At 24.5% G+C, this 18464-nt stretch overlaps 1 protein-coding gene across 2 annotated transcripts in view; it reads right to left on the bottom strand.

Annotated features, from left to right (window-relative positions):
* LOC103575010 (GRAM domain-containing protein 2B) overlaps positions 1 to 18464 on the bottom strand; it is a 33699-nt gene that overhangs the window by 14547 nt on the left and 688 nt on the right. For both annotated transcript variants that reach the window (XM_014444956.2, XM_014444955.2), the window contains 3 exons: positions 17649 to 18019; positions 13985 to 14246; positions 11603 to 11794 (listed from right to left, as the gene is read on the bottom strand). In XM_014444956.2, the coding sequence (XP_014300442.1) occupies positions 11603 to 11794; positions 13985 to 14246; positions 17649 to 17883 (689 nt within the window). In that variant the 5' untranslated portion in view covers positions 17884 to 18019. The remainder of the gene's footprint in view (positions 1 to 11602; positions 11795 to 13984; positions 14247 to 17648; positions 18020 to 18464) is intronic.

Below are 18464 nucleotides of genomic sequence, written 5' to 3'. Positions count from 1 at the left end.
TATGAATGTTATGACTGTATTATTTTTACGCTTAATAAATATGTAAGAACTATAATAAATATATGATTTATATATTTAATGGTTTTTATTAAAATTTTTTATAAAATATTTAATTAACTGTTAATGGAATTTGAATTTATAAATTATTAATAATAAATTACAGTCGACTACCCGTTATAAGCCTGGTTTATGAGACGTAGGGGAAATTTTTATTGAAATTTCAGTCCCTCCACTACCAGGCGTTTAGTTTTGTTCTCGACTACTCATTATAAGCCTGTTTTATTTAATATCATTTTAAATGTCATATTTACGTTTTGTTACATACGTCAGTATCCCGATTTTTCTAGTGCTTATAGCACTAAAATAAATACTTATCTTTTTACACTAATAATAATTTTAATGGAAAAAATTATAATGACAACGGTATTAATTACAGTAATAATAATAATAATTGTTATTGATCAACATAATGCTCAATAAAACTTTTAAATTGTAATAGAAGCTTTAATTGTAATTAATCATTACAATTATCAACAATAAATAATATTTAACTTAATATTTATTAAATTATTATCCGCGAAAGATCGATAGTAAATTTTCATAATTAATTTTGATATTTTGTTCCTATTGTTATTTTATAATTTAGAGAATTTTAACGGAGGCTTATAACGGGATGTCTGGTACGAAACTCAAAAAAGTGGTTATGTGGGAAGTTGTTTAAACTTAGTACCTCCCGATTGAGGGAAAGAGACTTATAACAAGCATAATTATTATTCATTTTCTATAAATATTAAACTTTTTATTGAAAATAAAAAATTAATATTTATAAAGAATGATAATTATTTAATAAATAAAAGGCGTAATTTTTTTAAATGTCTTGAGCAAAAATAATTTTGAATTCAGTTAGATAGAGTTTATATTCGTTGATAAAGAAACTACTGTTAGCTACTAAAATAGCTTTCGGCAACAATTTATTTTGCCACGTGGATCTATTAGCAGTATATGTATATATTTATGTGCGTACGTATGCATGTATGTATGTATGCATGCATAAAGCATGCGAATCGCACAATATAATAATTTGTTTTAAAATGAATATTAAATATTCATTATCAAACTGATAAAATATATATGAATAAGAATTTATGAGTACCTAAATAAAGAAATCTATTGTTAGAAAGTTTTCTCATTCTTCCACTTTAAAGTCGTGAGCTCAATATAATATGAAACCTTAGGAATGTTACAAGTTATATTCAATTGAATTTGATATAAAGTCAAAATGACAGACAAATGTTAATTTAAAAAAAAAAGGGATAACACGTGAAAAAAAGTTGCAAAAGTGTTGATTATCCTAAGCTTTACAACGTGACACAAAGATGAACTTTTTTCATCAAAAATTTTCTATTCCTTTGAAAATTCAAAAGAAAAATCAACGACTGACTTAATACTATTAAAATACAGTCAAAAAAAATTTCAGGGAACTGTAAAATACCGAGTATTACTGTAAATTGCGGCAAATTTACCGTAAAAAGGCCTATTTTTACAGTAAATTACGACACAGTGCGGTAAATTACCGTAACTTAGATCCACCAGAGATAATTTTTAATAAAAAGTCGATAAAAGTTACAAAATATTCCAAAAAATGTTGATTAATAGTTTAAAGTAAAATATTTTCTTCTTTGCATTTTTTATGAATTTAAAAAAAATTTTTCGTCTCACATTTAGAAGCTTAGGATATCAAGCTTAGTTTCAAAAATTTTTTTTACATTTTTATAAGAAAAATCAAATTGTCAATTAAGTAAAAATTTAAATATTTTATTGTGTCTATAGAAGGTAATTGCGCTACTGTTGTATGGTATTGATCGAATTATATAAAACACAGGGTTACGACGAATACGAAACACGTTTAAACCAACAACAGAGACATGAACTAGCATAATACAAGGTCGACGTTCTCATCCTCACCTTAGCGGTACTTTATTTAAATCATACTCATGTATGATTAAATAGACATTCGAAATCTTATTAAATATTTTTTAAAAATCTCTTGGCCTTAATTAAAAAAAAAAAAAACAAGATATTTATCTATAATTTTTGTAAATGTGTCAGAGTGATGGAAATTCAAAAAATTTTAATTATAAAGAATTTATCAGTGATAAGAATTATATCAAGATCACAAAATCTTCATCAACATTTTTTAATATAAAATAAATATTTTATATATGTCTTTTAGGCATTAGATAAATTTAGGCAACTATTCAAAGGGAGCAAAGTTAAATTTATTAAACTTTATTTAAATTGATTAGTCGACGGTTTTAATCTGAGTAAAATAAAAGATAATGATAGACAAATAGTAAATATGGAGTTGAGAAATGATATTTAAATTCCGATGTAACCGGTTTTTTTATTTATGTTTTTTAATGCCAGATGACAATGATAGAAGAATAAACGAGCTAAGAAAAACAGATAAATTATATCTCAGTGTAACCATCTGTGACAATATGTATCGTGTGACCTAAATATTATTAACGAGTCTACTATAGTCTTCCATACGGTCATTCAAATTGTTTGGATGAGCAAGATCTCAATCATGAACCCAAGCTATTACTATTTATGAATGCTGTACCTTTTGGTCGTTTTACTTTTAACGGAATTCTCTTTATCAGTTCACATTTTTTTTTAGTTTTATTTTATTTAACTTACAGAGAAAAAAATCTCAACGCAATAGATTTTTTTTTACTCCAACAAATTTAACAATTTAGTAGACAGTTAAAAATTCCTGGATTTTTTTTTCAACAATTTAATTAAAAAAAAAGATAAATAAAAATATGCACATGTAGAAAATTTAAAAAACTATAGGTGCAATTTTTTAAAATATTTTTTTTTTTATAATTTATCGTTTTAAAAAAAAATCAAACATTATTTGACGTTAGCTAACTTATGATTCTGAAGTTAGTATACACTCAATAATTTTCGGATTTTTTTTCTAATAATCCAATTATACAAAAATAAAAAAAAAAAATATGCACATGTAGAAAATTTAAAAAACTATAGGTGCAATTTTTTTAAATATTTTTTTTTTTTATAATTTATCGTTTAAAAAAAATATGAAACGTCAGCTGACTTCAATACCATAAAATTTTTTCTACTCCAAAAATTTTTGTGTTCAATTTATAGTGGAAAAATTTTTTTTCTGTGTACTGAAAATAAATTTCAAGTTTTTCATTCATTTGAATTCTTTAGAATAAACTAAATGTATTTAAATGAAAATTACCTTTTAGACCGCCGTAATTTAGATTCTTCACGTGTTTGAAATCCTTGTACGAAGCAAATCATTATAGATTCTTGTTGGGAATTTGTATCTTCACCCATACACTTGCTTTATATATTTTTAAAAATCCACATAAATGCGCCGTTTTAACAATAATATTATATTTATAAATCTCGAAATATTTATTACTTATTTTTTTTATTTTTATTTTTTACGATACTTCAATGGCACATGATCAAGGCACCGGATATTGCTACCCACTACTTTTATAATTAAGTTCATTTAAAATATATAACTATTATTTTTTATAATTATAGCAATAAAGTTTAAAAATATATCAATCGGCCATCAAACTGAAGGTGGAAAAACACTTTTACACCTTCAAGATAACGGAGTAATCAATAAATAAATAAAAAAAAATTTATTTAAAATTTTAATTAACATAAAATATTTTTTTTATAAATAACTTTAAATAACTAATCAATATTTATTGTAAAAATAAAAATATCAGTTGTATAGAAGTATTGGAATTTTACTGGAGTTTTTTTTTAAATTTTAAATTTAAATTCACTTTATATTACCGCGTTTTTATTTTTTGACAGCACTAGTGTCTGTAGGTGATGATTTTTTAAAAATTGATGTGTATTAAATTGTCTATAACTTTCTCTTATATGGTGTCCATATTCACCGCGATTCTCGAGTAGTAACACAACAATTAAAACCGCACTCGTGGCATGTGTCGATCAGCACTATTTGATTTGAACTACTCTGTATTTTTTTCTGGCTCACTACACAGCCTCTTACTCTCTCCGAATAGTTACATATATATGATATATGTATATAGTATAATAATACTTTATATATTGTATATAATATAGTCACATATGCATTAAGAAACTGACATGTGTGGGTCCTATCACTACGTGGTGTTTCTCCTTTCGACGACGCCGCTCGATAACCATTTCTACCTCTACTGTCCTCTACTACTTGCTTCGTAATTCAAATTTCCCCCGCATTTAAACAGCGCCATTTAATTCACATATATTATAAATAAAAAGAAAACTTTTTTTTTTTTTTTTAAAGTTAATGAAGTTAGAAGACAATTAACGATATTTTAATGTTTTTTTTTTTTTTTTTTTTTCAACAATGTGACAGAAAAAAAAAATGAAAATATGCATGTGTAGAAAATTTTAAAAACTATGGGTGCAATTTTTTGAAATATGTTTTTTTTAAATTTATCATTTTTTAAAAAAATCAAAAATTATTAGACAACTAACTTCAGTATCATCAGTTTTTTTTTTTTTTTAATTTATCGTTTCTAAAAAAATTCAAATTATTAGACGTCAGCTAACTTGAGTATCATAAAAATTAATTTGCGAGTTAGTTATTAAATTTCTTAATTTTATTCAAAATTCTAATGAATTATTTTGAAAAATTTGAATGTAGATTTCAAAAATTCAAATATTTAAATAATTAAATTTTGAATTTGTTTTATTCATAGCTAACATTGTAATATTTTTTTATTGAATAATTTTTATTTATATTTTAAAATTGATAATTTTTGTGACAGTGGAATGACAAGAAAACTGACAATTTATTTATTTTAAATAAACAAAATTAATATTTGAATGAAAAAAAATATTTTTTTAATGCACATGAAGGACTTTCTCGAATTTTTTGGATCTATTTTTAGATAATTGATTTGAATAACATGAAAATTTTATCATTAAAAATAAAATATTATCAGGTTTTATGTTTTCAGTAACATAAATTAGTGACTAATATTATTGTATAAGAAATTCTTTTTATATATTGTTATAAAATATCACAAGTTATATCACATAATTTAAAATTATAAGAGGATTAAGATTACATTCATGCATATTTTTTTTTTCTTTTTATTTTAGATTATTTTTAACTCTGTTAGTTTTAAGAATTGAGTGACAGAATAATAAAAATAGAATGCATTTATTTTACAAAAACAATAATAATTTTTTTATTTTTTTGGCTCATTCATATTCTTGGATGAAGGAAAGTTCCGACTAATGAAGAATTAATTTAATATACAGCAGAGAAGGGTTACGTAATCTAACAAAAAACTAATAAAGTAAGATCAAAGTTTCTTGAATTTTTTTATCGTAATTATATTCTTGCAAATTTTTTTAATTAAAACTTCTTAATAAAATTTTTAATTTACAAAAAATATATAAAATAACATGATACTGAAGTTAGCTGACGTTTAATAATTTTTGAATTTTTTTAAAAACATTAAATTATAAAAAAAAAATATTTTAAAAAATTGCACCTCTAGTTTTTAAAATTTTCTACATGTGCATATTTTTAGTTTTTTTTTTTCTATTTTTTATCGTTTTAAAAAAAATTGTTTATTGTCTACTAACTTTAGGACCATGCAATATGTAATGAAAAATACTAAAAAATATATGAGCTTGAATATTGTACATATATCCAGATAGATATAATAGAGCATTGTATAAAAGATCGATAGAATGCAAAGTTTGTTGCAAAAATAAATAGAGCTATCGTATTGACAAAGTTCATACCTTTTATGACCTTTTTTCTTCCTCATCACTCAATAACTTCATACACAATATATTTCGTCTTCTATATCTTTTCTATAATATAAGATATATATTTTTTTTTCACGATAAGACGTCATAAAAAAACTATAAACACGGCTAACATTTATTGCTATACATAAAACTTTATATAATACTTTACATATTTTATTGTTGCTATTTTTTTTCCTTTACTTATTATTGTTTTTTTAATCATTTTATAAACGTCATTGTTAATGATTTTCAATAAAAAAAAAATGATACATAATATTGCTGTCATTTAGCAGCAACAATTTTTTTTCTCATGCTTTTAAAAATTATTTAGTTGACACGAAACAAATAATTGTCCTCGAAATGCGGCCTTTAATTATTTTTTAAAAAATAAAGGCCAAGTAAAAAAAATTCTAAGCGATTTTTGAAATTCTAATCAACGATTCTGCTGAGAGATGAATTTTTTCTAGTGTAGACTAAATAATTTTTATCAGTGAGCGTGAAAAAAAAAATTTTATTTCAAAATGACACAATTAAATATATAGGATACATGCATGTATAATATTTTGATAATTATAATTATGAAAAAAAAAAAAAAAATGCTTACGTTGTTTGTCGCCAAGAAAGAAAAGAAATAAGAGACATGTCCATTATAGACAAAAAAAAATATGCTTGATTGCAAAAACTAGCTCTGCAATAATATTTTCATGTGTGTTGAATATACATGCACTGTCATTTTTTTGAAAAACGGAAAAAAAAGCTAAGCAGTTGCGGTAAATAACGTTCATCAGATGAATAATAATAAATGTGGTTGAATCATGTACTTTTCAGTGAGACACGATATTATTAAATGTCTATAAGAGGGGGAAAACACACAATTAATCCGATAGATAACGTGACCCGTATGTAAGAAGCAAATAGAAGAAAAATATGTGTGTATAAATATAAACCAGATGGAAAGGAAACCTCAAGAGAATTAACTATTTGCGTCATAATGTTATTAATGTTAATTATTTAATTACTAAAAAATTATTTTAGTATGTACATTAATTTTTTTTTTTTAAAGACGTTTTTTAGTTTTCAAAATGTCCAGCTTGTAATTGATCTTGAAAAAAATTTCATTGTGAATTCTAATATCGGTGATATTATATGAGTTTAATTAATTACAAACTAGATACAAAATTTTTAGTGCATAATTTTTAATTTTTAATTTAATATATGAGAATATTGATACTTTATGAAAAATTGGGAGTGAATTCGGATTTTATTCAAATCCAAATTTACTGTCACTCGGAGTCCTGGAGATAAAAAAAATTACTCTGCATAAGGAGTAAATAGGGAGTTTGTTTTTTTAGTAAAGTGATTTCGGAGTGATCTGGAAAGAAACTCTTTTTAGGAATTAATTTTCTTCCGAACCGGAATATTAATATTAAATTAAATTTCCCTTCCGAGTGAATTTCACTCCGAGGGGAATAAATAAATAAACAGTCGCCTGCTCTGCATTCACTCCAGATTTACTCCGCGTTCACTCCGCTAATTTTTTTTAGTGTAACACAGAAATAATTGTAATTTCAATGTAAGAAATTCTTGAAAATACGAGTAACTACAATTAATATTAATTATAAAAATTAAAAAATCATAAAATTTATTTGTTTCTACGAAATTCAGAGCTCATTTATAAATACACTGAAAAAATAACGGAGTGAATGCGGAGCGGATGACTGTTTATTTATTTAATTTCCTCGGAGTTAAATTCACTCCTAAAAGGAGTTTGTTTTAATATTAAAACTCCGAATCGGAGTCAATGCGGATTTAAATAAAATCTAGTGCACTCTGAAATTACTCCGCTGAAAAATCAAACTCCTTATTTACTCCGAATGCAGAGTGATTTGTTCTTAAACTCCGGGACTCCAAGTGACGGAGTGAATTCGAATTTAAATAAAATCCATAATCACTCCGAATTCACTCTCAATTTTTTAAAGTGTTAATAAATTACACTGTAAAAAATTTGCGGAGAACGCGGATTAAATTCGGAGTGGACAATTATGTATTTATTTAATTCCCTTGGAGTAAAATTCACTTCAAAGAAGAGTTTGCTTTAATATTGAAACTGAATCAGATTGAATGCAGATTTAAATAAAATCCCGATCACTTCGAATTTACTCCCAATTTTTTACAGTCCATTATAGCTACTAATTAAATTATTTACCTAAAATTCAATTATTTTTAATGAAACTAAAAAGTACAAGAAAGTAAACTATAAGTGTATAAAGAATGCACATGGATTGATTAAATTGGACCCATTGACTATTTTAAGTAAAACAGAGAACTGGATTAGCACGGAAGTTTGCTAATATAATTGAAATTAATTAAAATGTCTCGAGGTTGAATAAATTAATTTTTCAGTAGGATAAGTAAATTAAACAAAATAATTAAATTGAAAAAATAAAACTAAAATTTGTGTTATTGAAATAAAGTGGATTTTTTATACAAAAATCCTGCCAGTTTTTGAATTATAATTTTTTATTCAGACTGTACTCATTATTTGTAAAAAAGGCTTTAAAATATAAATTGTAAAGATATTTTTATTACAAAAAATCGATGCGTAAGGATAAGCTCGGCTATATTGTCTGGCTTATTTAAACGTGGGAAACCTTAGGGAAACCAAGACAGGGACAAGCCAACCTAGAATTACGCGATAATTCTGTAATAATAACTATATATCCTCGGACATTAGACCTTGCTATTATATAATTCAATTAGATCCACTAGATCTAGTTCAACTTTCTCCGTAATCGCGTTCTATAAAAAATAATTATTTTATTTTATAATTTTACAATTTTAATTTTAAAATAAATCCATAAAATCGTGGACACAAAAAAAAAAGTATCTCTTGGCGCAGTAAATATTTTGCATTAGGTATTGAGGACAGAAATTTTCTTTAGACTAAAAAAAATTTCTTGGCAAGAATTTTCTTCTCTCCTCGAGAAAATTTTTGTTTTCAATTTTTATTCAGTCGACTACCCGTCATTAACCTGCCCGTTATAAGCCTCTTCCCCCAATCGGCAGATACTGAGTCCAAACAGCTTCCCACTTAACCACTTTTTTGAGTTTCGTACCAGACATCCCGTTATAAGCCTCCGTTAAAATTCTCTAAATTATAAACTAATAATAGGAACAAAATATCAAAATTAATGATGAAAATTTACTATCGATCTTTCGCGGATAATAATTTAGTCAATATTAAGTTAAATATAATTTATTGTTGATAATTGTAATGATTAATTACAATTAAAGCTTCTGTTACAATTTAAAAGTTTTATTGAGCATTATGTTGATCAATAACAATTAATATTATTATTACTGTAATTAATACCGTTGTCATTATAATTTTTTCCATTAAAATTATTATTAGTGTAAAAAGATAAGTATTTATTTTAGCGCCATAAGCACTAGAAAAATCGGGATACTGACGTATGTAACAAAACGTAAATATGACATTTAAAATGATATTAAATAAAACAGGCTTATAACGAGTAGTCGAGAACAAAACTAAACGCCTGGTAGTGGAGAGACTGAAATTTCAATAAAAATTCCCCCCGTCTCCTAGACCAGGCTTACGACGGGTAGTCGACTGTAGTTTCGTTAATTAATCAATTTAATTAAAAAAAAAACTCACCAAGTACCTCGAGTTCTTTTAAATATTTTACTTGTCAAAAGATGGGGCAAAGTAAACCTTCGTTCTGTATTAATATTACAAATTTCATCCATTTTCACTAAAGTTATCATATTTTACTTCCACAAAAATCTCACTCCGCACTATTTTCCACAATTTATTCACAGATATTCCGTTAGCAATAATTTTCATTTATTTTAAACATTAAATTAATGAAAACTAACAAGAATTCATTAATTGCTAAAGCATTGAATAAATTTTTTACTGAGAATATTACGTCTTGTTCTAATTAATTAATTAATTCAGCAAAATAAATTTAAAAAAACCAATAAATAAATAAGTAGTTACACAACAGATGAATTATTTAACACCGCCATGTTACTAGAAGTATAATGAAATACTCAAACGATTAAAATTTTCGAAAAATATAAATGTAAATGTATAAATCAATATCCTCAAGAGACAGATTTATCTTCTCCACCCATTTCAATTATTTTTTTTTTTATTTTTCACAATTAAAAGTTATCAGCAGATAATTATACGCAGCGAGAATACAAAGAAGTATATACTGTATTGGTTTTTAATAAAATAAATACATAATAATTGTAACTGATACCAAACATGCTACTGCCAATTTAACAAAGATAACATAAAGTATATAAATATATACTTATCTATGTCATAATTTATTTAATTCAAAGTTGAAAATATTTATACACATCTTACTTTAACAGGTGTCCTATAACAAGCTGATAATAAATTTTTTTATCAACTTTCTAACGTAGACATTCTTATCAAAGTATCTTGTAAAAAAAAAAAAAAAATTATTATTATTATCGTGAAATTCTAATGGAATTTTTTTTTATCTAATCAAGATTCTATTAATTGGAGGTAATCAATGCAATGCATTGTAATTTTTGTAAAATAATATATTATAATGCGAATAATAATCATAGCTTGCTATGACTATTATCTATATACATGATATATGCTATATATCAAGGATGACATATTTTCTAATTATATAATAATTCTATGATCCTGAGGTTAGCAGACCAAATAATTTTCGAATTTTTTTTTCAATAATTTAATTAAAAAAAAAAAAAATAAACTAAAAATATGCATATGTAGGAAATTTAAAAAACTTTATGTGCAATTTTTTGAAATATTTTTTTTTTTAATTTATCATTTTTAGAAGAATTCAAAAATTACTAAATCTTGGCTAATTTCAGTACCATAATAATTTAATGATTCTGAAGTTAGCAGACAATAAAACATTTCGGATTTTCTTTTTCAACAATTCAAGTGGAAGAAAAATAAACTAAAAATATGCACATGTAGGAAATTTACAAAACTTTATGTGCAATTTTTTGAAATATTTTTTTTTTAATTTATCATTTTTAGAAGAATTCAAAAATTACTAAATCTTGGCTAATTTCAGTACCATAATAATTTAATGATTCTGGAGTTAGCAGACAATAAAACATTTCGGATTTTTTTTTTTTCAACAATTCAAGTGGAAGAAAAATAAACTAAAAATATGCACATGTAGAAAATTAAATAATGTAGAAGTGCATTTTTTTAAATTATTTTTTTTTTTTAATTTATTGTTTTAAAATAAATGCAAAAATTATGATACAGAAGGTAGCCGACGTCTTATAACTTTTTGATTTTTTTTCAAACCGATTACTTATAAAAAAAAATATTTGAAAAAATTACACCTACAGTTTTTTAAATTCTCTACAAGTGCATATTTTTAGTTTTATTTTTTTCGCATTTGATTGGTTGAAAACAAGATCAGAAATTATAATTGTCTACTAACTTCAAAATCATTAAGAATTTAAATTTCTTTGGTATGAAACTAGAGTAGATGCTGTTTTTTTCGACTTAGCCCAGTATTGACCACTTAGAAATTTAAAATAAAATAATTTTTAAAATACGCAATGACGTAATTAATTTTCCTCATGTATTCGAAGATATTTTCATCCCATATTACGTTTCCGCAATTAAAATAAAGTATCGAATGTCCAAAACTGTATCAGTGACCGTAAATGCTTCTACATCAAAAATAAAAAAAATATCACTTACTCATTGAAACTCGAGGATTCGCAACTATCTCCAGGTCCAGATATTTGAACTTTTGGAAGCCCATAGCCCTCCGGAGACGTATTTCCGGACGTCTGATGCCGTTGATTACGATGGTTATTATGGGAGCTGATCGAATCATCGCTGTCACTGCTATGCGGTATCGTGTTTTCTGACCCAACTCCACCACGAGGTCTAAAAAATACCAAATCACCAGAAAATTTTAATTTTCTCATTTTTTTAATTATTAACTTTGACGGTACTCTTATCATTTGTCGACCCACAGCTTAAATATTATAAAACTCAACTACAACAAACTTCGAATGACTTACGAACGTGTTTTACAAGATAAGAAATTTAACGTTATCATACTTCGTATTATCTTTAATTAAATTACGATATATTTATATTCCATTAACAGTTGATTAAAACTTAAAACTAATTAACCCAAGTAACTATTAATTTTTAACAACCGTTATCTGTCAATTAAAAAAAAAAAAACCCAAGTTCACAGTAAAAATAAATTTGGGTTTTTTTAGACGTATAAATTTTTTATCCTTACGCAAGAAATTTTTTTTCTACTTTCAACATCACAAACTTCTACTCACTCACTAAAATTGATGATTAAAAAAAAAAAAAAAATATGACATGTCTGTACTGGGTATAAAAAATAAAACTCAGTGAACAAATACCGATAACGTTACGTGTTGGCCTGAGAAACCTTTGAAAGCTTCTACTCCGGATTTCATATTGAGGACTGTGGTGATTGGACGACCACAATATATACTTATGGTTAATTACTAACATAGTATACAAATAAATAATAATAAAACAAGTAAACTTTATAATAAAAACTTTAAAGATGGCAGTAGTAAAGATGATTCGCATCAGCTGACCCAGGTACGAACTGTCAACAATCAGCTGTACCCATGCCATTTTTTTCGTACAAATGATTTTTAAATTTACATTCCCACGTGTCTCGACAAATTACCATAATTAAAATTTTTCTTTTAATTACTTATAAATATTTTCGTATACTCCAAAATTAGTAAGTACAGATATTTATATACTTTGAGTATAAATACACTTCTAATAATTGTCAATTATTTTTTATCAATAATTAAATATATGTGTATATATATATATATATATAATTGATATTTATTGATAAAATGCACCTGTGGCGAGTGGAATTGTCGTAGTTGGCAGTCCAGTACAAAGGCGCCACTGTTCTGATGAATTGCTGCTCACAGCAGGCACATAATATATTGTATTGGAGTTGATGAATGAATATTTATTTTTGTTTCAGTAATAAATTAAAATATTCATTATCTATTTTATATTTCAATCCATTTCATAACTTTTTTTTTATCTAGTACTATTGATTTTTTTTAAAAATCCTTCACTTTTCAAAAAAATAAATATTTAAATATAAATTTTAAAAATAATCACAATTTTAAATAATTATTAAAAATAATACTGTGTTCAAATACACGTGTATTTTTTTAAAAATTATCATTCCTCAGAATTTTATTATTTATTTTAAAAATATTAAAACAAGAAAATTATCAAATTTCCACTTGACCACGGTATAAATTTGTTTATTTTAATTAAAATATATATATTTAATAATTAAATTGAGAGCACGGCATTGCGACCGTGACAGTATAATACGGTGATGATGATATTGTTAGCCCGCGCACTCAAAACTTGATAAACGCGCGTGTCTTTTTAATCATTCTATCTTTTTTTAAATTCATAAAATTCAATGCAACTCCTCTTTATCACTCTTATTATTTTATATTCACATTGATAGCTTTGGTTTACTTCCATCTTCACCAACGAGATGCTGACTACGCATACACTCATCTCAACTTGGCGTCTGCGCTACCGAGATCATCTATTGACCGAACATCACATGCCGCTTTATCGATGTGCTGGTGCACAATGCATGTAAACTTTGTATATATCTTATATTTCCATATTCCAATGCCTACATATATATCTATATACATGTAGATGCACGTAAGGATGCACAGTATCATTGATATACCGGATGATAATAAATATTTTTAAAACGATCATACAGACATCGGTCACAGAACTCGCGTATTGTAGTCTTTTGCAATCAGCTGATTCACCAGCACAAAAAATTATAATCATCATGTAGGCGGTTATTAGAGCATGAATACTCTTATATCTTCAAAAGTTCGTATCAATCTTCTTACCACTGATAAACTGAGTCAATAAACTATGAGTAAATACAGTCAGTTATTATAAAATACTGTAAATAATTTTGATTAGATAAAATTTTTTAAATGATTTAATTATTGGTACTGGAAATTATTCTTTAAAGATTTAAATTTAAATATTTTTATTACTCACCTGGGCATGGAAACGAGAGGACATCCAAGTTGGAGAAGACTGATAGCAAGCTGCTCCGGCGCAGGTGCAACCAAAGCAGGTGCTGAATATCTGGCAGGACGTATACTACATGATTCTTCATTAACCCCATTATTATTTATAATTGCTCCGAGGTTTGTACTACCGGGTAAATGGAGCCGATTCCTATCAACATCTTGCTCTGATGATAGACGTTTCAAATTTAAAGAACCACCACGACGCAATGGACTTCCTGATTCTCCTTCTGTTTAAAAGAAAATAAATGATTGTTTGTTAATTGATAAGAATTGATAAAGTGGAAGATTTCTTAATAAACAGCAACGGTCATCAAAATTGAAGATTGAACCGAAATGTTTTAAAGACAATTACAAGAAATTATTATAAAAGTTTATCTACAGAAAAGGGACCAAGTCAAAATTTTTTGAGCCAAGAGAATTTGTCGGTCTGGAGGTCTTTATTTTATCTAGGAAAATTGAAGTTTTTTAAAAAAATTTATTTGAATAAAGAGTGTTTACTTTCAGTGAATAATTTTTTTTATGTGTTGATTTAAGCACACATTTAAATATGGAGTTACTTTGCTTGACAAGAGGATAGGAAAAGTAACAAAGTTTATGTTAAAGTAAAACTTGACATGTTAAAAAAATTCGCTCCAAAAAGATTCAAAAAAGATCGACGTCTGGAACTTTTAAGCATCAGGCAGATATGGACTTTCAGTAGAACTTTTGCAATTTTGATAGTAAAAAAAAAAGTCTATCTCAGATTTCATATAAAGTAATTTGATTTAAAAAAGAACGTTTTTAAAACATATTTTTCAAAACGTATTTTTACTACAATTTACTCTCTTTTCAAAAAAGTTCCCATTGGAAACCAATAGCTCTATAAGAAATAGCATCCATAAAAATATGTTTTGAAAACGTTCTTTTTTTACTAAAAATTCGCTCATATTAAATCCTAAATAAACTTTTTTTTTTACTATAAAAATTACAAAAGTTCTGATCGTTCTTAAGTTTAGAAGTTTCACATGTCAAATATCTTTTAAATCTTTTTGGAAAAAATTTCTTTTCTACACGGGAATAATAAAAATTTATATAATTTATAATAATAAAATTAAAATATTTATATGGAAATTTTTTTTTTATTAAAATTAGCATTAATTTTAAATAAAGATTTCATTTTTATTTAATAAAATAATTAATATTTTCTATGACGTATTTACTTAAAAAACAACTAAATGTTGAATAAACTCTACATGCTTTACCTCGAATTTGAAATATTCTCAATGACATTAATCTTTAAAAAAAATTATCTTATTTTATTATTTAAAATTTGAATTTAAAATAATTTATTATTATTATTTTTTTTTTTGCAATAAAAATAATTTATAAAATTAAAAAAAATGAGAATAATTTTATTTAGTTACTGTCAGTAGGAAAATTTTATAACTAAAATAATAATTCTACACTTTTCTGGCACTAAGCCGCGCACACAGCAATTTAATCCAGAGAACTCCAGTTTTATTTTACGAAATTAATGACGTGGCATTGGCCTTTATATTAAATGTTTATTCATACGAATCTTCGAGAAATTTTGTAGTAAAATATAAATAAAATCTATGACTACGAGCACAGAATCATTTTTCACAGTAAAATTATTAGTAGAGAACGCGCCAATAAATTATTCAATTCAATAAAAATAAGTACTTATATTATCATTATAATCAAATATTAAGTTATAAAATAAAAGATTTTAAAACTACATAATAAAAGTCATTAAATCATATATATGTTATCATATTATGGTTCATTTATCTACATTGACTTTGATTATTTATTAAAAAACAACAATTATTATTATTATTTATCTGTCTTTTATCTTTTCTTTCATTTACGATCATTTTATATTTTATTTCCGTTCTAGATATTCATAAAAATATTAAATTGGCTCAAAATAAAAATTATTTACATCTAATATATATAATAATTATAGAATGTATATATATATATATATATATATATATATATATATATATATATATATATATATATCTATATACATACACCCCGAATAAAATAATTTCTTGGCGCAGAAAAAATTTTTCATTATTAGGAAATAAAAATAAAAATTTTCTTGGGGTGAGTAAAAATTTTTTGCACCAATAAATTTTATTTTTCTGTGTATGATAAATGTTTTTGTCTATGTCTTATATTTATGTCTATTATTTTTATAACTTTCTATTTACAATTATTTTAATAATATTTATCAAGTAATTGTAATACTAATTAAATTTAATTCTTCTTTACAATAATTAGAATTTAAATTATTTATTTACATAAATTAATATAAAATATATATATGATTTAAAATAATTTAATCTTATAATCAAGTGGAAATTATATTATTAATGACTTATAAATGCAAAGGTCATCAATTTGGCTAGAAACTGTCTAGACATAAGTAAATATATAATCCCAAATTGATATTATCATAGAACTTTTGAGTTTATTAATAAAGATGTTAATTTAGAAATAAATTTGGCAATTTTTAACATTCAAATCTCCCGGTCTAGTATCAATCAAATGTAATTTTTAACTTTAAAAATAAAAATTTGAACCACAGACAAACCATCATTAAAAATTATTTTTATGACATTTTATTTATTTACTTAAATAAAAATACTGTCATAGTAAACTAAAAGTTACAACAAATTGATTTAAATAAATATGAATTTCATTTAAATAATAATGTCTTTAAAATAATTATTTGATTTATTGCTGCGTTGGATGTGTTCCAAATAAAAATAATAAATAATTTTTTTCTGATAATGAAAGTAACAGGTATCAGATGATTTTTTTAAATTTTTATAAATAAATTACTTGTATGAAAAATAGAAGTTTGCGAATATCCAGGAACAGATTTTTTAAAGTTTTTGATATGGAATTTTAAAAATTTTTTTTTGAATATTTCAGTTGTTTATTTAAAATAAATAAATTTTCTGACTGTCTGTTACTGTCAGTGTCATAAAATAAAAACCGATTTATAATCCTGAAGTCAGCAGACAATTAACAATTTTTGGATTCTTTATCAATTTAATTAAATTTAAAAAAAAACTATAAATATGTATATGAAGAAAATTTTAAAAACTATGGGTGCAATTTTCTGAAATATATATTTTTTTAAATTTATCTTTTCTAAGAAAATTCAAAAATTATTAGATGTTGGCTAATTCCAAAGATCCTGAAGTTTAGACAACATTAAACAATTTTTAAATTTTTTTAAAAATGATAAATTATGAAAAAAAAATATTTGGAAAAATTGCACTTGTAGCTTTTTAAAATTCCTACATGTGAATTTTTTAGTAACTAATTTGTTGAAAAAGAAAAACTAAAATTGCTACTTGTCTTCGAATTTCGAAATCATTAATTCCAGTAACAGACAATTAGCAATTTTCTGATTTTTTTTTCAGCAAATAAATTACAAAAAAAAAAAACTAAAAATATGCACATGTAGAAAATTAAAAAAACTATAAATGCAATTTTTAAAAAACTTATTTTTTTATAATTTGTCATTTTTAAAAATTATTAGACGTCAACTAACTTCAGTATCATACCGATTTCAGTATTTCTATGATAAGTGAAAATAAACTCACCGTTAGTTGAAAATGGCAATCGTAAACTATTACCTCGTCGTAGTACATCATTATTATTATCACAAATATCTTCATTAGGCGGCATCATTGCCAAATTACAATTTCCTATTGACAATGAAGATGACGTCGATGATGTTTTTATTTTAATAGTAAGATTTGGAGTCGACTTGCATTGCTGACGGGAACGGGATTCTTGTGAGAATGACTTTCTTCGTGGAGACTCTTTACCTGACATGGCTGAGTTTCTGCCAATCAGAACTCAGGATAAACCGGCCGTGTTTAATATATCGAATAAAAACCGGTCGATCGACAAAATCCATTATTATCGCACTTCCCGTAGCTTGAATTTCTTCATTTATTATTACTGTGTTCTAATAATTTTATTGACAATAATTATGATTATATTTATTTAATAATTATAATTTTTATTTTTATCAGTGTTAATGTAACTGACAATTCTGAATTTTTTTAATTTTTGAATAAATAAATAAATGAAATGTCAGTAGAATAAAAATTAAAAAATGCAAATTTAAATAATTTAAAAATACGCGCGCATTTTTTAAAATTACATTATTTAAATTTATTTATTTATGAATTGATATCTGCTACATTCACACTCATATTTTTATGAATGTCAATGTAACTGATAATTATAAATTTTTTTAATTTTTGAATGAATAAATAATATATCAGTAGAATTTAAAATAATTCTGAAGTTAGCAGGCAATTAATAATTTACAAATTTATTTTTTAAAAAACCTAATACCAAAAAATAAAAAATATAAATATGCACATGCAGAAAATTTAAAAAACTAC

The sequence above is a fragment of the Microplitis demolitor genome, chromosome 1 (assembly GCF_026212275.2).
Source record: "Microplitis demolitor isolate Queensland-Clemson2020A chromosome 1, iyMicDemo2.1a, whole genome shotgun sequence".
In the NCBI taxonomy this organism is placed as follows: domain Eukaryota; kingdom Metazoa; phylum Arthropoda; class Insecta; order Hymenoptera; family Braconidae; genus Microplitis; species Microplitis demolitor.
The sequence above is the reverse complement of the archived record's forward strand: the minus strand, read 5'-3'. Positions and strand labels throughout refer to the sequence as shown.